The sequence below is a fragment of the Sarcophilus harrisii genome, chromosome 5, assembly GCF_902635505.1.
Source record: "Sarcophilus harrisii chromosome 5, mSarHar1.11, whole genome shotgun sequence".
NCBI lineage: Eukaryota > Metazoa > Chordata > Mammalia > Dasyuromorphia > Dasyuridae > Sarcophilus > Sarcophilus harrisii.
The window spans coordinates 232,989,738-233,017,193 of NC_045430.1; the positions used below are offsets into that span (position 1 = coordinate 232,989,738).

General features: G+C 36.9%; 1 protein-coding gene across 1 annotated transcript in view; it reads left to right on the forward strand.

Moving 5' to 3' along the window:
- Positions 1-22,006: 22,006 nt before the first annotated feature.
- The window catches only part of NEBL (nebulette), a 450,902-nt gene continuing 445,452 nt past the window's right edge, over positions 22,007-27,456 (forward strand). Inside the window, exons 1-2 of the mRNA XM_031939888.1 lie at positions 22,007-22,516; positions 24,797-24,891. Of these exons, the coding sequence (XP_031795748.1) occupies positions 22,448-22,516; positions 24,797-24,891 (164 nt within the window). The 5' untranslated portion in view covers positions 22,007-22,447. The remainder of the gene's footprint in view (positions 22,517-24,796; positions 24,892-27,456) is intronic.

Consider the following 27,456-nt stretch of genomic DNA (forward strand, 5'->3'; position numbering starts at 1 on the left):
AGCAAATAAAAAAATAAGGATACAGAACTGAGACTCTCAAAAAAAAGGAGGTGGGAGCCACTAGGGGCTTGAATTAATAACAGAGGAAGGAGACTTTCCAATCTCTTCAGGGTACCAGAGAATACTGGAGGAGGAGAAAGAGGAGGAGGAGGTCATAAAATATAATAGGCTTAACCTCTGAGGAAATGGAAGCAGAGTTGACCGTGTCATATACATTAAAGGCAAAATAAACTACTTCAGAGAAAAATGAAACTAATTTTGTAGTTTGTACATGAAATTATGGACAAGTAAACAATAATCCGTTTATGCAATGTCTCTTATGAAAGATTGAAATCTCTTTGGAAAAGAACCAAAAGATTAAGAGTCATTCCTGAATAGATAAGCAGTTAAAAGGTATGTGGAAACAGTTTTAGAATGAAAAAACATAAAATAATAATAGCCATCTAAAAAAACAGCTCCAAGTTACCAACAATTAAACAATTAAATTACCAATTAAAGATATCCAGATGAAAACAGCTCTGGTTTATCATGGCACACCATCAAATTGGCAACAATAGTTAAAAAAAAAAAAAAATTCAGTGTTGGAAAGTATACCAATGTTATGGTTTTGGTATAGTATTTATTTAGGAAAGCACTTTGGAGTTACACAAGAAAAGTTACCAAATTGTTCACATTCTTTGGCTCAGTTATCTCACTATTGAATTTGAACTTCAAGAAAGTTATTTACGGGAAGAAAAGATCTATCTATATGAAAAACCTTTGTACTATTTACAGTAGCAAAAAGCTGGAAACAAAACCTATGTCCAACTCCTGGTGAACAATTGGCCAAATTGTGTATATGAATATAATGGAATATTATTTGGCTCTAAGGAACAATGAAGATTATGAATTCAAGGAAATGTGGGAAGTCCTGTATCAAGTTATGCAGAATAGCAAAGTAAAATGTGAATAATATCCATGTAGAGGGCTTGACCATGAATCTAGTAAAGGTTAACAAGATTAAAGGAAAAAGGTCTTTGTTCTGGCATGGAAAATATCTTTTCTAGAAGGCATAAACAATGCCATTGAAATCACCTTACAAATAAATGCTTGAGTTATGATCTGTGTATAACTCAACTGTGTTTTTGGAATTGGTTTTTCAAAAGGAGGCAGTCACAGAGTTGCAAATAAAGACGTGAATAAGGACTAAAGAGAAGTTTTTGAGGGGATTGCATATCATGGGGGATTGATCCAGTTGTGACTAGAATAGAATTTGGCATGATGTGTCAAGCAATATATGTCAATTTGAAAAGAAAAAGGAAAAATGAAGGGAAAAAGCTAATTTTATGTTAAGTGTATAAAAAGCAGTACAGTATTTAGAAAAGAGGGAGGTGATAACTATAGTATAGATCTAGTCTGCTCTGGTCAAGATCACAGAGATTTTCCTTGGACAAGACCCTAGAGGCAATCTGGTATAACCTCTTAATTTTACAAATAGGGAAACTGAGATTCAGATCAAGTGAATTCCTAGGTCAGACAGTTAGTGATGGCCAGAGACAGAATTTGAACTCAGATCCTCTGACATAGAACCTAGCACATTTTCCATTGTACAACAATACCTCTTTTACTCAGCAGGCCATATCTATAATATCATGTTTACTTCTGGGCTTTACATTTTAGGAAGGACACTGATAATATGGAGAACATAGAGAGGAGAGCCACTAAGATTCTAAAGGTTCATTCTCAAGATTGTGCCACATGAGGACCAGTTGAAAAAAAGTAATAAAACATAACTGACATTTATATGTTCCTTTAAGGTTGCAAAGCACTTTTTTCTTTTTTGATCCTCACAACAATCTTGTGGGACGAGTCCCATTTTCAGCCTCATTTTATGAAACAGAGGCTAAGAAAATGACTTACCCAGTACCAAAAAATTGGGAAATGTCTGAAGTAGGATTTGAATTTGGATCTTTTCACTTTCAAGTCACTGATCTCTTTATGTTGTTACTTTGCTTCCTACCAACTGGGATTGATTGGTTCTATTAAGTAGAGAAAGTAGAAAATATAAAGGGCAGGCTTTAATAATTTAACAATAAAATAATTTGGACTACTCTTCTTCCTTCCCTGGTGAAATTTAGCTACCTATAGAGACCTGCTAGCTGCTCCTAGTGCAAGCAACCTTGCTCCCATGGTACTTGAGTCTTTCTGTGGTTAGAGCAAATATTATACAAATATATTTAAATAATTCTGGAGTTAGAAGGGGATTTCAGTGACCTTCCAGTTTATTTCTTACCTGAAAAAGAATTACCATGATGACAAACCCAACAAGTGGTTATTCTACCAAAGTAGTCCATTCTATTTCTGTTGTGGTAGTTGTTTGCTCTTCATTCTGGAAGAGCACTATAACATTAGGGAGGGGATGCCATGACATGCAAGTGAATTGGATTTAAGTGAGAGATGGCTAAACAAGATCACCTGTCTCACTTTCCCCTCCAAAGCCATGTATCCAGAGCAGATATAGATCAGGATGACAAGAGATGAGCAATTCTCAAGAGCTGCTAATTATTAGGAAATGATAAAACACTCCAGTATCTTTGCCAAGAAAACTCCAAAAAAGGGGTTCAGACATGACTGAAATGAATGAATAACAACAACAAATTGTTAGGAATTTTTTCTGGCATCCAGTTCATATTTGCCTCCTCATAAGTTTCAAACCTGGCTCCTAATCTTACAGTGTGGGGTCAAATAGAATAAACTTGATTTCTCTTCCTCTTTCACATGGCTTCAAATAGTTGGTCTCTTCTGAGTCATCTTTAGATTAACCACCCTCATTTCTTTCAACTGATCCTATAGAGGCTGCTGACTTTGATGAGATCTTTGTTTCACAGATTTACAGCTGAAACTGCACATAGCTCAGAGATCCCTTAGTGCAGGGCTTAAATTTTTTGGGTGTCTCATGGAGTCCTTTGATTGTCTTGTGAAGCTTATGCACCTCTTCTTAGAACAGCTTTTAAATGTGTAAAATAAAATGCAAAGGATTACATAGGAACTAGTTATGTTGAGATAAAAAAACAAATTTTTCCCATCCAAGTTTATAAATTCCAGGTTAAGAACATCTGATCTTGCATAATCCCCTCATTTTACATATCACTGGATTGTAGTTTTAGAGGTGGAAGTACCTCAGAATCTATTAAGTTCAAGATGTTAAGCAAACTGCACAGCTGCAATTATTAAATGTATGAGGCAGGATTTAGAACCAGATCTTAATTAACTCCAATCAAGTGTTTTATCCACTCCCCTCATGCTGCCTCTCAAGTTTCAGATGAGAAAACAGAATCCTAGTGACTCACCCAAGGTCTTATATGTAATAGATGGCAGAAGTGGTATTTGAAAGTCTTTTCATTTCTAATACATTGTTCTTTATGCTGCACCTGGATGCTCTCCATTGGATGTTTCTCAGTTTCTCAGTACTCCTCCTCAAACAGGGTACCCAAACTTCAGTACAATACCCTAGATGTTGTCTGTTCATGATAGACCAGAGCTATACTGTCTCTTCTTTGTTCCTGGAAATGATGCTTCTCAATAGCAGATCCCTCCCTTTTAAATGTAAAAGTCAAAAACAGAACCTAGAATTCAAAGTTAAATGATTTTGCATTACTCTACTTTTCTGGTAATATTTATTGAGCGATCACTCTATAACCCATCCTTACCTAAAGGGACTCACACTTTGAGGCAAAAGTACTGGGGTATTTCGGAATCAGAAGGCCTGAATGGAGTCCCAGTTTTGTCACTAGCTACCCTTATGTTCTTATCATGAACTCTATGGGCCTCATTTTTCTTACTTGTAAAATGGGAACATTAACTTTTGCAATTTCTTCTTTTTGAAGATTTATTTTAAAATATTTTGTAAGCCTTAAAGCACTATCTAAATGTGACCTGTTACTTACCTTATGCCAATTTTATGAGCATTTAACTAAAATTAACTTGATGTGAATACAGGTTATTCTTAATGATTCATGTGGGAAAACTAAATTAGCAAAAGAATAGCTCAGGGACAAATGATAATAATTAAAAATTCCCAAACCAGATGACAAGTCTTCTTAGATACAAAGGATCATTCCATACTTCTGCCTTCTATAAAATGGCAGAAAAGATATAATACTTAAGAAGAATGAAATAGTACAAAATTAGCCATAATGCAATTTTATTCTTGGGTTCATAAATTATGTGGGAGATCCTGGAAGATGGGGAAGGGAAGAAAATGAACTATAATTAGTGTTCTTCAATTTTATAATCTAAATGACTCACTCATTTCTAACTTTTAATAAATTTAAATGTAACAATCTTACCTTTACATATCTGTAGTTCATATTTGAATTTAACAAGTTCCCATTTATAAGCCTATTGCCTTTTTCTCACTGCTTTAGCAAAATGATGGGAATCTCATAGAAAAGTTAACAGAAAATAATAAAATGATACAACTTTGGAGTGAGAATTTAAAGCAACCATTGATGCCATCAGTTGAGGAATTCACAGTCATAAAATATTCAATTGGATTCTCTGTGAATAACAGAAACATTAAGAGGTGAAATAATAATTACTTAATGAAATAAGTATTTAATACTTAATAAACTATGCACTTAATAAATACTGATTGGTTGATCTTGTATCATAATTTGCTTAATAATTCCTAATCTATATTGTTTCTAGTCCTTTGATCCTACTTAAAAATTTATACTATAGTTTTTCTTTTTATTTTTGACTTCTATGTAATATATATACCTCTTACTTGGGAAAGCAGGAAAGGGGAGAAGAAAACAAATATTTATTAAGCACCTTTGCAACAGGCATTGTGTTAAATTCTTTACAAATAATCTCTATTTCACAAATATTAACTTGTAATTTGATAGTAGAATCTTGGAGTCAACAGGTATAGACATTTTTTGTCACTAAGCATAATTCCAAATTATATCCAGAGTGACTGACCAACAGTGAATCAGTGTGCCCATCTTTCCTCAGCCCCTTCAATACTGATTCTTCCTATCTTTTGCCTTCTTTATCAGTTTACTGGGTATGAGGAAGAACCTGAAAGTTGTTTTGATTTTAATTTCTCTTTCTATTAATAATTTGGAGTGATGTTTCATATGCTAATTAACAGTTTACAATTATCTTGAGAAATGCTTATTTATATCCTATGGCCACTTTCTCCCTTGGTGATGGTTCTTAGCTTTATTTATTTGTATTCTTTCCCTATAGATGTTATCAGATCTTTATCAGAGCTATTTGGTGTAAAGACTTTCCTCAACTGACAGCTTCTCTTATCATAGTTGCAGTGATTTTATTCATGCAAAAATTTTCAATTTAAATTGAAAAAACAAAACACCACACAATATTTCCCCTTTCTAAACAGCAAAATTTACTGTAGCTAAAAATATCAAAACAAAGTTGAAAAGAGACATAGAGTTTTCTTTTGGTTGAGTATGTGTCCTGTGGGTGTCTCAAGGTTCTCCTATCCCTAGTCTCTCCTCTAAATAACTGCCAAATTAACATATCTAAAACTCTTTCAATAACTTAATCAAGAAGCTTCAGTGACTCCCTCTTGCCTTTTGGGTAAAGCATACAGTATTATCTTTGGCATAAAGACTTATAATCTCATAATCACACTCCAGTTTATCTTTCCAGATTGATTTCATATTACCCTCCTGGCTTTTTTTTTTTCTTTTTCCAGATCATAATATTTTTTTTCTTCTAAAATGGTATAGTATCCTATAATATTCTTTTTCTTCACTCAGGTCTTTTGGAATTTCTAGCTACCCTTAAGAGTAAGCTTAATTCTATTTCCTACATGAAAGTATCCCTGATCCCCTCTTTTTTACTGTTCCCCCCCAACACTTTATATTTACTTCAGTTAATATTTGTGTTTACTTATTTATGTACATGCTATTTTTCCTAATAAAATGTAAGTTCATGAGGGCAGAGAATATCTCTTTTTTATCATTATATTCCCAGTGACTGGCACATATTCCCCGAATAAATGCTAGTGGAATTGAAATTGACTTGGATTCAAGACCTAAATTTTTTGAGATGGAAGGAGATCTTGGAATTTTAGCATCCTCCTGCTTGGCTCAACCTTTAGGGGCCTCAACATGGAGATATTCTCCACTCCTATCAAAAGTCACCCCTATTCATGAAGATACAGAAAACTTCTTTACAAGGTTACTAAAATCATTATCCTTAGAACCAGAAGAGACTTTAAAGTATCTATTCCAACCCCCCTTCAATTTGTAGACAAGTCGACAGACAGGAAGAGGTTAAATGATTTGCCACAAAATTAGGAAGTGATAGAGCTGAGATTTGAACACAGGTCTTCTGATTTTAAATGTAATATGCTTTCCCAGCTATCTTTATCTCTTTATTCCAATCAACTTCATTCCTTTAAGACCTAATCTGTATTGTTGAATCAATCAACAAATATTTTTTAAATATGTATATAATTTTAATTATTAATTAATTATTAAAATAATACTGATAATGTTAATATTTCATAGACTAGAGACTTTTTTAGATATGTATATAAATAGAAAATTGAGACAATTCCTGATCCCAAGGAACTTATGTTCTCCTGGGGGGATAAATATATTCATAGATATATCAACACAGAATACAAACAAAATAAATATGAAGTGATTTTGGTGGCAGGTGTCACTTACCCCTGGAGAAATCAGGAAGGGCTTCTTTATGGATGACAATACATGAGCTAAGCTTTAAATCAGAGAAAAAAAAATCTGTTTTCAGACAGAAAACCCTACATTTTGAGGGTTTCTTCTTGTCATTGTTCATTCTCGAAGAGGACCATATAAGTGAGGGAGGGCTCACTTTCCCCTCCAGAACCATTTGGATTCAGTGGCCAGATATAGATTAGGATGACTGGAGATGGTCCTGGATGCAATGGGAAACCTGGGCCTTTTTAAGCTAAGGTCTTCAATAGATTTCATTTTGATTGAGATTGCCCCCATTCAGTGATTAAGGCTAGGTAGCAATTGAGGCAAAGATTCTCCTCTCTCACCTAGTCAAAAAAAATCAAAATAAATAACCTGTAGACTGTGAATTTGTTTTGGAAAAACAAAACAAACACCAATAACTATATTTCCTTTAAATGGTTTCTTTTTTAATCCTATGTATTTTATTTTATGCATTTAAAAACATCGTTTTGAGAAAAGGTCCCTGAGCTTCCACAAACTACCAAAAGCGTTTCCCCCCCCACCCCAAAAAAGGTTAAGAACCCCCGATTTTAAGTATTTCTTGATAGGTGCTTGTTACTTCCTCCTGGCTCCACCCTTTGGTCTATGAAAGGCTCAGGTTTTTGAGGTTCCACCAGAATTTACAGAGATGAGTCAGATATGGGTGGGGGAGGTACAATGGGTGAGGCTGAGACAAAGCTAAGTTTTTCTTAAAAACAAGCCCATTTCACACGATCACTCTCTTATTTTTCAAAGCTCTTTTTTTTTTTTTTTTTAAATGCCACGGCTCTTTACTCTTTCATTTGAGTTGAATTGTATACTGTTATTAAATGAAGCCTCAGGAAGTCCAGCTCTGTATTCTGCCTCCACTGATAATGCACTTTTGCACTGAAGCTCACTCTGCCTTTGCTCCATCCCCACATGGCTTCATTCATTTCATTCCCTCTCAAATCATTTTATTCACATTGCCAATCATGAGCAACACTTACTTGCCCCAGATTCTTACTGCTAATGGGCACATTATGTACTACACGGTTTGTAAAGCCTTGGTACACCACAGAACAGGCTCCACATTTTCCCATTTGATGAGTCATTCTGAAAGGAGAAAAGTCTGCTTTCCAAATCTTTACAGACAAAGTCTCTGAGTCTCTGCTGAATGAGGAGCCAGGGCATTTGCGCCTGAAGATTGCTTCTAATTTAGATTTAGGTCATAGGAGTCTAGAGTTTTAAGGAAGGGTCTTTAAAGAAATCATCTAGGCCAGTGCCCTTCCTTTATAGAGAAGGAAACTGCTATTCCAAGAGATTGAGTGATTTGCCCCAGAGCACAAAGCAAGTAAGTGGACTAGACTCAGGACTCCTGACACCAGCCTGAGCACATTTTGTTTCTGTGGGGTTTGACAGAGGCAAAAAACAATCTACCAAACTTTTCTCCTTTCCCTTGCTCTGTTCTTCCTTTGCCCTTTTCTCCCTTCTCTTTCTGTTTCTTCTTTCAACTGAGAACGATGATCCATGAATTGAGTTTTGGGAGCTACGAAAAGTATGGATGTCATTCTCTGTGATCACTTTATATCTATTGCTATTCTGCATTTCTGTGGCAAAGTAGATAAAGTGCCAGACTTGGAGTCAGGAAAGCTCATTTTCCTGAGTTCAAATCTAGATGTACTTACAAGCTGTGTGTTCCTGGGCAAGTTGCTTTAATCTGTTTGCCTCAGTTTCCTCATCTGTAAAATAAGCTAGAAAAGGAAATGGGAAATCACTCTAGTATCTTTACAAGAAAACTCCAAATGGGGTCATGAGGAGTTGACTATGACTGAAATGAATGAACAACACTTTCTTCAGTAGAAACAGTTCCACCCATTTATTTAATGCAAAAATTAATTTTGTACTTGGGCAATGTAATTTTCCATGTGTCAGCAGGACCTTGACCTCATGCATATTTGCAATAAATATCTGTCAATGTTGTTTGCATTTCCCATGAACAGTCTGCACCTCTGCAGTCACCTCATTGAACTACTTTCCCTTGTCCTTATTAGAAGCCATGAAGTAATTTTTTTGGGTGCTCCTTCTAATTGTTCATTAGATTCTGGTTATTGCTTACCATATTTTATCTCCCTGACACATCATAGTCCCTATACCTATTTATTTCAATTCAATTCCACAAGCATGGATTATGTACCTTCTCTTTGTTAAGCCCTAGGGATCTAAAGACAAAAGAATCCTATTCCTTTTTAAAATTTTTTTTATTTTTAATTTTTTTTTTTTTGCTTTTTGCTTTTTAAATTTTGTTTCTTGTTTTTTTAATCCTATTCCTTTTTGATGGTTTAAAATTATTTGTAAAGGAAAAACCAGTGAATCTATCTATTCATTCATTCATTCATGCATGCATTCAACTAGACTCTATCAAGTCCATTTCCCAAGCACCATACTGGACCTCGGTGGCAGAAAGATGAAAATGAAAAACGCTTTGCCCCGAAAGAGTTTCTCATCTTGTTACCTTTTCCAAAGTATACAAACTAGTCATTCTGTGAGAATCAATTCTTTAATACATTTGCCTATCCTTAATTTAAATTGCTTTTAATGTGCCTAAACTAGGTAGCACTGTAAATGAAGGGCTAGACCTGGATTCAATCTTGCTGTGACTGCATAAGTCATTTAACATCTATCTGCCTCATCTGTAAATTGAGCATAATAAATTTCATCTACTTCCTCGAGTTTTTGTGAAACTAAAATGAAATATGTGTGAGGTACTTTGTCAATCTTAAAGTACTACACAAATAATAGTTAAAATGATAATAATGATATCTCTACCTGCTTTCTGGACACACCTAGTATTTTTAAGTGAACTACTAAGAGTTTGTTATTCAATTGTTTTCAATTATGTCTAACTTTTTGTGAGACTTTTTTTTTTTTTTTTTGACAAAGAGACTAGGATGATTTGTGATTTTTTCTCCAGGTCATTTTACAGATGAGGAAACTGAGGCAAACAGGGTTAAGTGACTTTCCCAGAGTCACATAATTAGAAAGTGTCTAAGACCAGATTTAAACTAAGGACAAAGAATCTTCTTGAATCCAGCCTTAGTGCTTTATCCACTGAGCCACTTAGTTGCTCTTTAGTGAACTGTTAATATTTACTACTAAGAGAAAATCATTTGTCCTCATTTGAATATACCATCCCTTTTTCTTTTCTCATTGCTTAAAATCTCTGGAGCACAAGGGGAAGATTTTCATTTCTGACTTTGTAGTCTCTGAAGTTGTAGGTTATAGAATCCTAGATATGGAGGCAGAATGAACTTCAGAGATGATCTGGTCATTTTATAGATAAGATACTGAGGACCTGAGGACTACTTGGCCAGTCCCACAGAGGTAGTATGGGTTGGCAGTTTAACCCTTTGGGTTCTTTCCATTATATCACTCTATGAAGCGCCACCTTAGGAAGCTGAAATCTGTTTCGGGATGACCTGCACCCTCACATTTCATTCTATTTTCTGGGTCACTGGTTTGGGAGATGATGTATCTGTCTCCTTGTGTCTCTCTCTATTCCCTTTGTCTTTCCTAGCAGTACCTCTTGGACAGCCAGTCAGCCTTTACCTTGATAAGAAATGTTCTTCTCATACAAATTTAATCTGACTCATTGTCAGCAGGGCAAGCACTTTTAGTTATTTTTCCAGGTGTGGTGTGGAGACAGAACCTTCCCTATCCTGTCACTTTGTCTCCTCTATAACCCCTCAAATGAATTTGCTGATTGGCAAAGGGATGTGCTCTGTCCATGGAATGGAATGAAGATAACTGGCTTACATAACGATCAGTTAAACTACTTTGGCTTCATTAGGACCAAAATTGAACAAATTGAGTTACTGGTCCTTGACATTGTTAAATAAGCCTAATTTGCTACTTTACCATAAAATCCAAACCATTTTTGAGAATGACTTAAATAGTATTTGTGTCTGGTCTTTGATCTATTTAGAATTGTTTTTAGGTCCTTTGAAGATTTTTTAAGTTTTTTGCTATCTTAGTGATCCTGGGCTTTGGCAGCCCAATGCTTCCTCTTCTTCTCAAGCCTTCCAGGTCCCTTTTTGCTAATGCTGCTGCATCTGTTGAATTTCTCATCTGTATTCATCTATTCTTTTCCATACTGCTGTACCATAGTGCCCATCCAGCTCTGCTCAAACAGACTTTCACCAGTGGTGAGACTCCATCTCTTCCAATGTTTTCTTTCCCTTTCTACCTCTCATCTGCTTCCTTTTATGTTTTGTTTCATGTCTTCTGCTCCTCCTCACTGTATCTTCCTCCAATTTTCCCGTATCTCATTATTGCTGCAATCTTCTGTCTAAACCGCTTGCCCATGTCTTCTCTTTCTTTATTTACCTGCTGTTGGGTGCCCCAGCTACTATATTTCTGAGATCAAAGTCCAGTATCATGTTCAATGGAGGGAATGGGAAAAAAAAATCAACATCAGCAAGAGTTTTGTTTCTTGCACTGAGAATTTGGGAAAAAATCAAATTTGGATTAGAATTTGGTGGCCATCCATTGTAAGGGCAACTTCAGAACCAAGGTAATAGACAAATAATGACTTACTTTTTCTTTCTTTCTTTCTTTCTTTCTTTCTTTCTTTCTTTCTTTCTTTCTTTCTTTCTTTCTTTCTTTTTTAAAAACAGTATGCTATTTTTTCCAATTATATGTAAAGACAAATTTTAACATTCATTTAAAATTTTTTTGAGTTGCAAACTTTCTCCTTCTTTTACCTCTTCTCTCCCTAAGACAATAAGAAATTTGATATAGCTTATATATGTGCAATCATATAAAACAAATTTCCCTATCAATCATATTGTAAAAGGAGAAACAGACCAAAAGAAAAAAAATCACAACAAATTAATAAAATGAAAATAGTATGCTTCATTATGCAATCAGTCTCCCTCAGTTTTTTCTCTAGTTGTGCAAAGCATTTTTTATCATGATTCCTTCAGAATTGTATTGGATCACCATATTACCGAGAATAGCTAAGTCATTTATAGTTGATCATCATATAGTGTTGCTGTTACTGTGTACAGTATTCTCCTGGTTCTGCTTATTTCACTTTCCAACAGTTCATGGTAAACCTTTCTAGGTTTTCCTAAAATCACCTTTTTTGTAGCACAATGTATTCCATTACATTCATAGGCCACAACTTGTTCAACCTTTCCCCAATTGATGGGCATCCCCTCAATTTTTAATTCTTTGTCACCACAAAAAACTGCTAATACTTTTATACAAGGAGATCCTTTTTTCTATTAAAAAAAAATCTCATTGAGCTACAGACCTCACAGTAGTATTGCTGGATCAAAGGTTATGTACAATTTGATTGCCCTTTGGACATAGTCCCCTATTGCTTTCTAGAATTACTGGATCAATTTATAACCCCACCAACAATGTATTAATGTCCCAATTTCCTCACATTCCCTCCAACTCTTACCATTTTCCTTTTCTGTCATATTAGTCAATCTGATGGTTATAAAGTAGTACCTCAGAGTTGTTTTAATGTGCATTTTTCCAATTACCTATTTTTTCAAAAAGGGTAGTCCAACCATTACTACTACTGATAAACATTTAGCCTCTTCTTTGGCTAAAAAACATGAAGACTTTAATTTTTCTTCAGGGCTCAAATGCTAGATAACTTTATAATATCTTAATATTTTCCTCTGAGCCTATAAAACATTTCTTTTTTAGTAGTAATTCTTATAAATGGGAACAATGACAGTAGCAAGCAATTAAGAGAAGAGAAGATGATGGTGCTTTTTAGTCCTATTAGTTTGTTTTTTCTAGGATGCATTGTTAAAAAAAAATAGTAGTCTGCATTAGCTAATCGCCTACTGGGTCAGCTATAATAAGAGACCGGATAGCACTTAGCTATCATGCTGAGCTAAGGAAATTGATGATGCAAGGTCCAAGGTTGTTTATTGAGCAGAGAATACATATAAGAACGATGTGCTCTTTTTGCTCAGGTAATCATCCCACAGGTTCCATGACTCATTGGTACATCTGGGTAGTGGTACAAATATTACTGGATCTTCCACCAATTGGGAGCTGCCTCAGTGATGCTTAGGACCATGAAGTCTAAGTACCAACAGGTTGGAGTAGGCAAGGAAAGAAATGTCAAGGTGTGCTCATTATATACACTAAGCAGTGTGACTCAGCATAAATCTGCCAGTTAACTTGTAGAACTCCGGGATAATGTATAAGAAATGGAGCTATAGAACATAGATAAACTTCAAAGCTAGGTCAATCGAATCAAGCGATGTAGCCCTGTAGCACCTGTGCAGGGTAAGTAATTGTGGAGAGTCTAATTGAGGCAAGGCCCACAATACTTCAAAACCCTAGAACAATGGCAAGCTGTTCCATATTTCCCATAGATCTCCACAATTTATGCTAATGAGATTCCTGGACCTGAAAAAGAATATACAGTATATTGTTGACTTGTTCATTTTTTGGTCTATAATAAAGACCAAGCTTTTAAAATTGCTTTGCTTGCCCCATCCCATTAAAAAACTTTCTCTTTCACAATTTTTTTCCTACATTTTTGAATAGCAAAAACTTGCTTTTTTGGAGTTTTGATCACTCTCTCTTTTATTTCCATTTTCAGACAGGTCTCCAGAGAATTCTAGGTCAACCCAGGGCCATCCTATCCTTTTATGCCTATTTTAAAACCCTATTCATTAACTGTGCATAAATTATACCAACTAGTGTTAGCCTGAATTTTTTTTTCTCCAAGAGATCAACCTTTTATTTGTCATTGACTGTAATTGCAAATCTCTTGCCAAGTAGGTTGGAAATCAAGTTGCCTCTGAAGTCTGAAAGAATGCTAGTTAGTGAGTCAGAGTTTCAAGAAGAGAATACTCAGCACTTCCTCCAAGGAATTAAAACAACGAAACATTCCTTCCATGTTGTCCTCCCACTAGACCTGAATAGCAACTCTATTCAGAGATGGAATGTCTACAAAATGTGTTGAAATTCCTAATGTTAAAATGTAGTCTGGTCAAAATATATCCCTGGCTGATGTAAGACTATAAAACAAAACCTTTTCTTTTTACTTAGAGAATTTGTTTTCATTGATTGATCTTTTATTAAGGTTGGAAAATGATTCAGAAGTAATTTTCATATATATGAAACAGGTCAAGCAAGGTATGGATGACAGCTTAGCATAATGGACTGAGAACTGACTTTCGAATCAGGAAAACCTGAGTTCAAATACTGTTTATGGCACACATTGGCTTGAGACTTTGGACAAGTCACTTAACCTAGAAGTGTCCCCTTCATCTTCAAGATTTTGAGTTTTCAAGAAAATGCTCATCTGTGCTGGCAGAGGATGTTCTTTTATAGATAGGTAGTTTTCTAACAAATGAAATAATATTTAAAAATCATATTGATTCAGTTTTTAAATGTAGGAGTTTCCTATTAGAATCCAAGATCCCAGAGTTGGAAGGGAACTCACAGCTCATCCCTTACAATTTACTACCCCATTCAGCATTTCCCTCAATAGTGTTCCTGTGTATCATCTACCATGCTTGAATACTTCCTAGTAACAGGGAAGTGACTAGTGCATTCTAGTTTTGAAAAGCTCACATTGTTAGAAAAGTTTCCTTATGTTGAACTGAAATCAAGATCCCTGTAATGTTTACCTGTTGGCTAAAGTTACCCAAACTGTAGAAAGCCTTTCAAATTTTTGAGGATAGGCAAGATATTCCACCCATCCCGTGTGACCTAAGTCATTTCTCTAGGATAAACAACTTTAGTTCCTTCAACCACCCCTAATTTGATATATTTTTAATCCCTTCATCATTCTTATAATTCTTTATATCTATAAATCAAGTCTCTCACCATTGTTCTACAATCCTCTTGTCCAACCTTTTTCTGTTCTCTATCTCATTTATTATTCATTATTCATTTTATTACTCTATCTCAAATATTACTCTGAATATTCCAAACTTTTTTCTTTTCTCTCTCACATCATTATTACTACTATTAGGAGAGGGAATAATAGTTGACATCTACACAGCGTTTGAACATTTATAAAATGTTCTACATATGTTAGGTCATTTGATTTTACATCAGCCTAAAAAGGAAATAGTTATTAATATGTATAGGTATTATAAACCCCATTTTATAGATGAAGCAATTGAAGCTTAGAGATTATTAATTCCCCAGGTTTCCCATTTCCATTGTCAACCTTGTACTTGTAGCAGATGACTTAGCTTCATACTTCACTGAGAAGATTGAAGTCATCTAAAAGGACTTCCCTCAACTTCCCTTCTTCATTCCTTTTAACTTATCAATATCATCACTTATTCCTTCTCCATTTACAGAATTATACAGGCTTCAGACTTGGACAGGACCTGGGAAATCATGCCATCCAAACTCTTAGTCCATGTTTGATGCTGTTAGCCCACTGTCATCTGTTAGCAGATGAATCTCAACATCTATTGAGAATCCATTTGAACTCCAAGTTGGATATCTTTTATGATGTGGCACATACCTTTGGTGAGCATGTCTTTCCTTGTTTTATGTCTCTCAGTGACTATAGACTTCAAGTAGCTTAGCATCTGTTGACTGACCAACTGTGTCTGTCTGTCTGTCTCCCTCTCTGTCTCTCTGTCTTTCTCTTTCTTCCCCTCTCCCTTTTTTTCTCCTATCCCCTTCCATGGTGTATGTTTTATGGTGAAAAAGCTGACAAATTTATCATTTGACTTAATAACTATTTCATCTTTCAAAAGGTGAAGGAAATATAAGAGGAACTGTTATTCTGAACCTAATTCTGATCAGCCCAGAAATAGTTCATGAAGTGGAACTAGCCAATATCTTAGGAGCAAGTGGTGTGATAGAATGTCACTAGGATAGAGTTTATGAGAGAAGACAGGAAAATCACGAATAGTCTAACATGCACCCTAGATTTTGGGATAGCCTTCCCCACCAAGTATTGTAGAAGTTTTCCAGGAATAAAAGTCAAGCTAACTAGATGACAAACTGTAGACTCTTCATTCTCTCTTTTTCATCTCCAGTCATCTAGCTCCTCTCCCATTCACCAGAACTGTCTCAAAGATCACTAACCACAGTCCAATAATTCCATCTACTAGCTCCTTCAGCATCCTAAGGTGTATGTCTGAGCCTCCTGCCATGAATGCATGGAAACAGCTGCCCTGGTGGTAGATGGCTTCAAGGAAAAAGTGAATGATCACTTCTTGGATTTCCTAGATAGGAGATTTTGTTCGAGTGTACAATGAACCTGAGAGTCTCTGAATTCCTTTTAAATGTCCTTTAAATGCAAGAATAAACAAGAATGCTCAAGCCCCAAATCCAAAAATACTAAGGACAATCAAAAAGGTTTTCTTTTTGCTCTTTTGGGGGCAAGAAGGAGATCAAAAAAGGCATCAAGGTTCAAATGAATGTGATAGTAAAGGATGATAGTGAGAAAACAGAGCAAACCATTTCTTATTTTCCTCCTGTTTATTTTCCAAGAAAAATGATCTTTGGATTGGGAAGAGAAATGGTTGGTGGGGATGGAACCCCATGTGAAAGAAATTGCATCCAGTTGTCCTCCAAGAATTAAAGGCAGGAGATAAAAAAGCCAACAATGCGTTATTAAAGGAATGGTTTGCAAGAATTTTGAAAAGGAAGCTCTATTCATTAAAAATTACTCTGGATTCACCAAGAGCAGGTCATGCGAGGCTAACTTCATCTCCTTGTTTGAAAGAGTAAAAAGTCTGCATAACCAGGGGAATTACATAGACCTTATAAATATAGATGACAGCAAAAACATATGGCCTTGTATTTTCACCTTTGTTGTTTGTTTGCTTTTTTTCTTTCTTGATTTTCCCCCTTTTGATCTGGTTTTTCTTGCACAGCCTGATAAATGTGGAAATTTTGTTTAGAAGAATTGCACATGTTTAACCTATGTTGAATTGCTTGCTGTCTAGGGGATGGGAGAGGTGGGAAAGGAGGAAGAAAAATCTGGAACATAAGTTTTGCAAGGATGAATGCTGAAAACTATCTTTACATATATTTTGAAAAATAAAAAATTATTATTATTAAAAAAAATAATAAAAACATATGGCTTTGGGGCAGCTAGATGGCACAGTAGATAAAAATGCTGGCCCTGGTGTTAGGAGTACCTGAGTTCAAATCTGGCCTCAGACACTTACTATCTGTGAGATCCTAGGCAAGTCATTTACCCAGGATAACTTCCAAAACCAAATCAAACAAATTTTTAAAAAAGGCCTAAATTCTCATGGTATCCTTTTAGACAAGAGGAAGATCAGAAGATCTGGGTTCTAATGATAGCATGGTGTTTTATGGAAGAAGGAATTCTGCATCTGTATTACAAAGGTTTGATTCAAATTCCCATTCTGCTACTTAACTTCCTATCTATTAAGTCTTAAACTTCCTGGAGTGCAGAGCTGTTATCAGTAAACCAGAATGTTAGAATAGATCTCTTAAAGTTTCAGCTCTAATATCCTATGATAATAGAATAGTTTTCAAACATATCAAGTTTTCTGCCAGTAAGTAGATTTTGGTATATTGGCCATATTATATATTTTTGAAATTATAGTTGAAAGTTGATAGTTATTAAGACGTTTGTAGCAATTGAATATATTGAGCCAGAAAACCTTTCAACTCACACTAGATATAAAACTTATTTTTATTTAAAAAATTAAAAACATTTGTTAATCACCTACTATGTGTCACTAACTGCTAAGGGCTTTGCAAATATCTCATTAAATGTCACAACAACTATGGGAGATAGATGCTATTATTATTTTCATTTTAAATTGAGGAAACTGAGGCAGACAGAATTTCAGGTGAATTATTCAGGGTTACTTAGCTAGGAAGTAACTGAGACTAAATTTGAATTTAGGCTTTTCTGATTATAGGTCTGATGCTCTATCTAGTGTACCATATAGCTGCCTTAAATTAATATTGAAATCATCTATTATATGCTAATTCCTAAAAGTCAATTTTTTGATGTTTGTATATATGCAGAGTTGATTGACACAAAGATAATGATACAATTATCTGGATTCTTCAAGTCTTCAATTATCTAGACACTTAGGTGAAACCTACATTTAACTTGAATAAAATTTACCTTTTCCTCAGTTACCTAGGTAATTTAGGAGAAATTTATTTCATCTAATTTATTTTAAATTAAGTAGATCATGTTGGTATAATATGTTGAATCCTGAATTATTTAATTTAGAAACTTAGACTCAGATCAAGTGACTTGCTACTTTAAGTAGCAATTGTTAAAGACCAATATGCCATACTGATACAATTGTTTTATGAATATATCCTTAATAAATATTTAAATAAATGAGGCCTACTTATATTTACTTTGATTTATGACAGTTCTATTATGAAGAGCAGGTTGGGGTTACAAATCTAAAGCCAAAATAATCCCTTTAGTTGGGAAGCCTCCATTCTAGTTGGGAAAGATGTCATTTATAGAGATAAAGTTGTCTTTAAAAAAAAAAAAACCCAAAACAAAAATACCCTCCCTTTTCCTATTTATTTTTTAAATCTTGTTTTATATTATATTCCACACCATATCCCGAAACCTCTTTTATGAGAAAAAAAAGTTAAATAAAATTGATCATCAAAACAAATGTTGCAGCCATAGTCCCTTTACATATGATAAAAACCTTTTAAAATGTTTTATAGCCTTTTAAAACATTATATTCATTGATAACTTTTTTGGGGGATCACTTTCATTTCTGTAACACATACTTCTTCCTCCTTTCCTTAGCCAATCAAGCACCATTGTAATGGATTTTATAAGAAAGAGAAGAACAACAATTTATTAAAACCAAGACAATGCATCATCAATTTATTCACTGAAATACTAGGGGATACTTATACACTAGTTTCTCATCAACCTAATTATTTCTTCTCATCACAAAAATAACATGGGGATGGTGGTGGTGGAATGGTGGATAGTGAGAGAGATGAATAAAAAAAGAAAGAAAAGAGAATAATTGAAAAATAAAACAATACAGAGAAGATAGAAAGAAGTTCAGAAGGCATCGTAGATAAGAGTTGTTTTTAACCATATTCAATTTGATTCAGACTTGAAAACTTTAAGCAACCAAAGTTCATAATTTAAGTATATTCCTCTTTTCTGTTCTTCTTTATATGCTGAAATATTCCTATTTGTTGATATTTATGTTTGTCACAAAAATAAAATGAAACAAATTTAGGTAAATACAATAGAATCTATTTAAAAAATCAGGATGAATATTCCCAACACCCTTCACAAAAATTTAATCTACAATAGGGTTATTAATATTCCTGTCTGTAATGTTCATTTTAAAAATGTCATTCCCCTTTCATCCTGTCTAATATTCTTTCTGCCTAAAATACTTAGAAACTCACTTCATTAAGAAACAGTACATAGAAATTCCATTGTGTTAGAACAAGTAGCCCAGTCTCTGCAGTATCTCCTGAATTTGGAACTCTCTTTAATGTCTGAATTCCTAGTTTCTCCCTAATTTGCAGACACTTTGATACTAAATGAGATAATCTCTTTAAAGTGTCTGAACTCCATGGAATGGTTTCTGTATGGGGTTTGTACATTGTTATGAGTTTCATTCATTCTTGAGTTGGGGGTGGGATAGTAGTAGTGGTGATGGAGAAAGTTCCCTCCCCTTTTACTCTTTGGGAACACATCATAGTGAATTTGAGGCCAAGAGACACAGCCCAGTTTCTAAGATCTATGGTTTATTGGTAGCATCTCAATTTGAACATTGTGTCTTTAATAGAGGAGAAAGAAAACATCCAACAATCTCTTTTACAATTTCATTAGCTTCACTTCTTTGATGAAACAGGTGGTATTCATCAATGACTTGCCCCAGCATGTCCACCAAAGGATTTACTGTGTTTCTCAAAATCAATACAGGCCTTTCCTAATATTATCGAGTATTTATTTAATACTCATGATTAAGCACTAGATATAAATAATCTGAGTAATGAAGATGACTGAAGACTCTACAGAGGTCCAGTGAAGGACAGCTCCTAGACAGAAAAATAGAACTCGATTTTTTAGTTTAGAGAGAAAAAAAGGGCTCAATTAATGAAGGCTTCTAAGAGGGGGTTGCTGATCACTTGTCTTTTAGGATAGTGGCGCTCCAGATTAGAAGAAATGAACCTAAATTATAATAAGGGGAAGTTTGGTTGATTAACATCAAGGATTTAACTGTCTGTATGGAGAACACAGGAGTGGGTTGGATGAACTTTGTCTCTGTAGGTACCAACTGACTCAATGATGTTGAATTTAGAAAGCTCAGATCCAGCCTACAAACACTATCTTAGAACCTTTTTGCATCAGTAAAGGAGGCTTTAAAATAGATTTTAAAATCCTTAAGCCAAAAAATGAGTTTGGTGAAAATAAATTTCAAGAGAAAGCAGATGGAATAGAGGTAAAATATGTTACTGAATACTTGATTCTTAGCTATGGGAAGAAGAAAATAGCTCAGTTTGAGTTTGCTAATAATTAATGCAATTAAATTATCTGTCAGGTCCAAAATTATAATTTTCCATTATTCTCCCCCCACCCCCACCATCAAGCTCTCTCAGCTAAATTAAATTTCTAGGTGATGAAATTAATATTTACAATAATTTATTGCTTTTAAGGGGAAATAGGAAACTAATATTGAAAAATAACTCATTTCTTATGAATGTAGAAATATTTTTTGACCTCAAGTACTTTCAAATGGCTATGGACACTGGATTTGTTGTTTCCTCTTGCTTTTTAGATGTGATTGTGAGCTCTCTAATAAATGGCTTCAAAGGCTTCCGAGTTTCACTGAAGCTTCCCAAGTAGTTACCTTTCCCGAAGAGTTACACAATAGGGCATTGTTACATAAGAAACACTCAATAGTGCCTCCTACCCAATAGAGGAAGAAGTCAATAATTTTCTTCTGTTAACTGCTCAACCTGAGAGGCTGTACCTAAGGTGGTTATGTTTAACTATTATACAGCCACATAAATTAAGATAAAATTTTCACAAGTATTATTTAATATTTACCAAGCCTTAAAGATGTGTTGGTTTAGTTGGCTTCTCTGTAATAGCCAGAGTATTGAATTATTCAAACTGTTTACAAATCCTGCTCCATTCAGTTTTCATGTTCTTAGCTTGGAAAATAGTGAAATTAGACAGCTATCATGTATCCATTCAGCTTTATGTTCTGATTTTCATTAGACTACCAAGAGGAGTTCTATGCTGGGTGAGAGGGTTGGGGAATTTACCTGCATTTTTTCAGTGGATTTTGATCGCAAAACTTAAAAACCCAATCAAACCAGGTTCAATGGGAGTTTCTTTACAAAATAAACACAGACCGGGGCCCCACATGACCAACCTTCCTTCAAATAGCAGCTTCAAAATAAACAAACGAGGGGGATGGGATGTTAGAAAGGCAAGTCTTTTCGGCCAACAGCAATGGTGCGGGAGAACTGCATCTAACTGGATGGTCCCACTTCCCCCTGGAGAAATCTTAGGGTGCGAGCCCTTCACCGTCCAGTGTTCCCGTAGTAGCCTTCTCTCGGGGGTAGGAGGGAGGGGGAGGGGGAGTTCTGCTCCTCTAGGAGCTTGAGGCAGCTGCAGGAACAGCTGAGGCCGATCCTGCCTCAGGCTCCCAGCCTCAGGGATAGATTATAGCGGAGGGAATAGGGAATCATTTCACTTGACTTTTAGAGAGGCTCCTCAGTCAGAGGGGAGGCTGGTAAGGGTAGATACTTCTCCCATCTCCCTTTACTTTTCCCTTTCGTTCCCGAAGAGCTGCAGGTTGGGGACCAGGGTCTACGTGGCGGGGGCGCCCGTGGACGCTGCTGTCCAGCCGCCGGCTGGACGCAGAGACGCCTCCTCTTCCCCCGCCTCCCCCGAGGTTGCCGGGGTTGGAGACGAGGAGCAGAGAGCATCTCCAACTGCTCGGCAGGATCGCTGCTCTCCTCCCTCTCCTGTCTCGGCAGAGCTGCCGCTCCAGCCTACGCCACAGCCCAGCCGCCGCTGTCACCGTTTCTCCGGCTTCCTTCTCTCCCTCCCTACATACCCGACGTGCTCGTTCACTGCAACTCTGGTCCAAGAGCGTCGATGGGTTTGGTTTATTCTTGCAGTGGGGAGAGAGGGATAGAGAAGGAAGGGAGAGATTATCTATCTCGATGAGTCATTTGTACCTAGAGTGAGAGGGAGACGCAGCTCGCTCTACAGCAGCAGCGGCGGCGGCGGCGGCGACTACGCGAGGAGGAGGAGGAGGAGGAGGAGTACGGGAGGAGGAGGCAGCTTTGCAGTGCGTTGCGTTGGTGCTTGCCGTTGGTGGCCACACGGGTGAAAGGAGCGGGACGCGCACGCACTCACAGACACACTCGCACACACTCACGCACCCTCCGTCCCTCCCCTTCTCTCCTTCCCATTCCGCATGTCGCGGAGCTGCAGTCGGCAAAAGGAGCGAGCCAGGGGCTGTAGCCACCACCGCTGCTGTCGTCTGCTTCGACCTTCCGGCCCCGAGCAGTAGCAGCCGCCGCCGCCGCAGCCCCCAGCGCGGGTGTGACTGCCAGCCAGCCCGGAGGTGGTGGGGGGCTAGTTCATAAGGGGATGTCACACCGGCTCTCCGGAGCCCCCAGTCGCCGCCGCCGCCGCCAGCCCCGCCGCAGGAGCAGTAGCAGCCTCAGTCACCTCCTCCTCCTAGTCGTCACCTAGTCCAGGAGCAACAAAAATGAACCCTCAGTGCGCCCGCTGTGGGAAAGTGGTGTATCCCACGGAAAAAGTCAACTGCTTGGATAAGGTGAGCGAGGGGTGAGAGAGAGAGAGAGAGGCAGGGAGCGAGCGAGCAGGCACGGAGAGAGCCAGCCCCCTACCTCCTGGCGCCGGGGCAGCCGCTGCACCTGCTAGAAGTTTGGCTTTGGAGAGGGAGCAAAGCGGCGCGTGTGTGTAGAGTCGTCCATATGAGAGCTCGTTAGCGTAGTCGGCGCAAAGAAAAACAAATCCCCCTGGGAAGGTCAGATGTTGAGTGTTTAAATTTTCAGTTCGAGTAGGGGGTGCCGAGAGGGGAGAGAGGGCTGCGGATCCTGCTACCAGGCAGTGCTCGCCTGTCCTGCTCAAGGTGGGGGTCGAGGATAGGGTGAGAAAGGCTCGGGGTTCTCCTAAGCGGCCGCAGACTTGCTACGTGAAGGGAGCCCCCCGACCTCTGTCCCCTTTTCCCCCTTCTCTCTAAGACCCCAGTTCTAGCTCTCTGGCTCCTGCGGAACGGCGGGGGATCGCGGGGAGGTAGAGAAACAAATAGTTATTAAGATGCCACAGGGCAGCCACTGCCGCATTGCCAAGAGGGGGGGAAAGCAACATCCAGCTGTTCGCCTCCCCCGCCCCAGCTCCGGACCTCCAGCTTGCCCGAGAAAGCCGAGGCTTTGGCGCTGTTCCCGGGCCCCACCACCTTTGACGTTGGTTTAGGGCGGGCGCTCGGCTCTCTTGGCAGAAACTCTGGCTTCTCCGGCGTTACCTACCTCTCCTCCGGCCTCTCTCTGGAGGGAGTTCAATGGAATAGGTGAAAGCCCTGCTGTCATTACGGCTCCACAGCTTTTCCTGGGTTGAAAGAGGCCCCGTGGATGGCACAGCATTACCCGGCTGTTCCTCCAATGTAACTGTGATTGCTACTTTTAATTACGCAGAGAGCCACCGGTAGGAGCAAGGAAGGAGGGGAATGTAGACAGATGCTATATTTCTCATGCCATTGATAATTCGCAGTGACGCCCAGTTAAAACAAACCCCTTTTAGTGATCCAACGTGGAATTGGTGGAAGTCGTAGAAAAGAAGTGCTTCTAACCTCATCTTACCGTATTATTGTGGTTTCTTTTTTCCTTTTTCAAATTGCCAGCTTTGGTTTTGTTGTTGTTTGATATTTACTCCGTAAGATTTTGAGCTGGAAGGGACCTTAGTTAAGAGATGAACTAGTTCAATTTCCTTCATTTCGAAAGGGAAGAAACCGAGGTCTACAGGAGCTTGCCCAAGGTCACACTGGGAGCAAGGAGAAGGAGCCCGATGGTGTCCCTCCACATTCACTGCCCTTTCCACTGCCTCTACGTCACCCAGATATACTCAGACCATTCCCACGAAGTATCTACTCTTTGAGAGGTTCAAAAAATGTTAAAACAAAAACAAAAACAAAACACCTCGGGGCAATGACTTCTCCATTAATCAGTTTCAGTTTTCTGTGGGTCCAGTAAATAGAAATGCAATAAAATCAATTAAAAGCTTGTGTTTCTCTCATAGGGTAATAAAAATATCAGCTGGTAATTAAGGCGTCTTAAGGATTTTTATTTGAAGAGTTTCACATCGTTTCTCATTTTATCTTTTAAATAATTCGATATGTATTATAATTCCCCTTTTGTAGATGAGTACACTGAGGCCCAGAGTATTTAAGTGATCCCAGGATTAGGAAGCTAGTAAATGTCAGGGAGAATTTAAATAAAACACTCTCTTGACTTTATGACAGGGCTTTCCTACTATTCTACCATCTTCCTTCCCAGAATGTGTATTGCATGGATTGTTGTTCCTCCCCCTAAAACCCTGAAAATAACAACTTATTAAAAAACTCTTAAGGTTAAAAAGCTGCCATTTTTATTTAACTACAAGTAGGCAAGCATGTCTTCTATTAAAATTCCCATAGTGAATAGGTTCTCTGTTTTATTTTGTTAGGGAATCTTTTGACAATTTAGTAAAGTTTGTGACGTGAGTCTCAAAGTAATGTTAAATACGTGAATAAAATATGTGGGATCACAAAGGAAATCAATTATATTGGAATGTAGTTATTGAACTACTTTTTAAAAGTTGATATATTTTAGGTTAAGAACCCCTGCTTGAATGCATTTTTGAATTTTAGAAAGAAATCGAGTTAGCATTTTTAATTCATTTAGAGGCAGTATTGTTTAGTGAATAAAAGGCATGGTTTGATATCCTCACCTCAAAGAACTTCTTCCAAGGTCCCTTCCTCATGTCATTTATAATCTTTAATGCTATATCAAACTTGGAAAATAGTGGTAGCATAATAATTCGATTTTTTCCTCCCTAGTACTGGCATAAAGGATGTTTCCATTGTGAAGTCTGCAAGATGGCATTAAACATGAACAACTATAAAGGATATGAGAAGAAACCTTATTGTAATGCGTAAGTATTATAAATGGCATGTGAAGCATCAATGTGAGAGTTCAAACCTCTTACTATGAGGAATTGACTCATTGTCAGCCCAAGTGTGGTTTGTAGCTAATTTTCTATTCATAGAAAATGGTTCCTTTATGGAAGTGCATGGAGTGAAGTTGGGTTCTGTAAGGTGATGACTAGCCCTTTGAGTAAGAAATTATTGATGTTTCAGGTAGACTTCCTGCGTTTCAAAATAGAAAGTAAGGAACCTTGTTTGAAATGAAAATTATCTTTATCTGAAGGATGAAAAATCAACTCTTTATCAGATTAAGTGTGGGCTCAGCATAATAAGCCTATCTGAATTTTTTTTTTATATTGATTTGGTTAGTTCATCTGGTTCTACTATGATTTTTCATTGCAATTTTGTTCATATTGCTATAATCTTGCTTTAGAAACTTCAGCTGAGCTCTCTGCTGAAATGGTGAGGGTTAAATATAATAGCTTATAAGTACATGGTTTAAGATTTTCAAGCAATCACAGCAATCCTGGGGGGTGGTGGTGGTGGTGGTGGTGGTTAAAAATACTGGTAATACCATTTTATGGATAAGGGACCCTTCCTGCCATGAGGTGAAGTGACTTCTTATTCCCATATCAGAGTTAGACTGGAACCTCAAACCTTCTGATCCCAAGTCCATTCCTCTTTTACAATACTACACTGATTTTAGCTCCCATAACTCAAGAACCTAGGCATATTTAAGATTGTCTAACAGTAACTGATGTTTCAATGTTTATCTTCAGTCCCGTATGTTCTACCTCCCTTCGCCTTTGCCCTACTCATTGGAAAGGAAAGAAATACAATATCCTTATATCTAATGATGTCATGCAAAATATATTTCCACATTATCCATGTTGTAAGGAGAAAAAAAGCAAGAAAAATAAAGAGAAAAATATATTTCATTCTGAACTTAGACTCCAATAGTTCTCTATTTGGATGTGGATAACATTTTTCATCATGAGTCCTTTGGAATTGTCATGGAACATTACATTAATGAAACTTGTTAAGTCTTCCATCATTGATTATTATTATCATGTTGTTACTGTGTAAGTCATTCTCTTGGTTCTTCTCACTTCACTTTTCATTGGTTTAAATAAGTCTTGCTAGGTTTTTCTAAAACCATCCTCCCCACCTTTTTTTTTTTTTTTTTTTTTTTTTTTACAGCACAATAATATTTCATCACATTCATATTGTACCATGGCTTGTTCAGTCACTGAAATGATGAACAGCCCCTCGTTTTTCAGTTCTTTGTCATCACAAAAGAGTTGCTATAAGTATTTTTTGTACAGATGGGTCCTTTACCTTTTTCTTTGATCTTCTGGGGGGGGGGTGGTTGTTGACCTAATAATAGTGATGCTGGGTCAAAGGGTATGCATAGCCCTTAAGCATAGTTTCAAGTTGTTCTCCAGAATAACTAATGTTTTTATAAACTTTTCAACCATCAGAAGATAGGTACTACATTAATATCTCCATTTTTAGATGAAGAAACAACTTTAGAGAAGTCAAGGCACTTGTCCATAAGTTATATAACTATTAAGTACCAGAGCTGAAATTTGGATCCAGGACCTTAACATTCCAAGTCCAACATTCTAGCCACTAAAGCCATACTGCCTCTACAATTAGCATGATAAGATCCGTATTGCTACTTGGGCTCTTCAGTGAGTCTGATGCCAATTTACTTGTGAAATCCCAGAGGAGCAAGGAATTTCAAAGGCTTGAATTGGGTTAAGAAGCAGCAGGAAGGAATTAAGCCCAGCTGTTAAAAAGTAACTTTTGATAACAGATCATAACTTTGTATTTATTGGGTCATCCCTTCTCTTGATCATAGAATGATGTTCTGGAACTCCTTGAAAATAGAATGCTGTTTTGTTATTGTTTAGTTATCTGGCTCTTTGTGACCCCATGGACCATATTGTTCATGTTTTTTTGTTTTATTTTGTTTTTTGCAAAGATCCTGGCTGGCTTGCCACTTTCTACCCCAGTGGATTTAGGTAAACAAAAGTTAAATGACTTGCCCAGGAAGTATCTGAATAGCCTTCCAGAGTAGCCTTACCTTAAACAAAAAATAGTTTATTTGAATTAGGAAACAAGTTGGTCTTGGTCTATAGAAAATAAAATGGCTTCTTGCTATGGATGTGTCACATAACAGTGTTAGTTTCATAGGCACAGAATTGGGATTGCCTTTTATACTTATTTATATCTCTTTTATCAGTTAGTATTGTTCTTTGGACATAGTGAAGACACTCAATGAATGCTTATTAAAGTGACTTCAATTAACATTGAAAATAATCCTGTGAATCCTAAAAACAGTCTAACCTAGCTTTGAATCAGTTTAATAAGGATGGGATTCTTTATGATTATAAATGATTGAGTTATCCATCAATTAAAAAATTATATAAGAAAATTGAAAATTGGTTTAAAAAATTCAAACAATCCTCTCACTAATGGAGAACAAGTATTGTGGGAGAATCTCTTGACCAAGAGGAATGGGACTTCTTGACAGAGGCATACTGGTCAACTGAGGTTCAATGACTGTG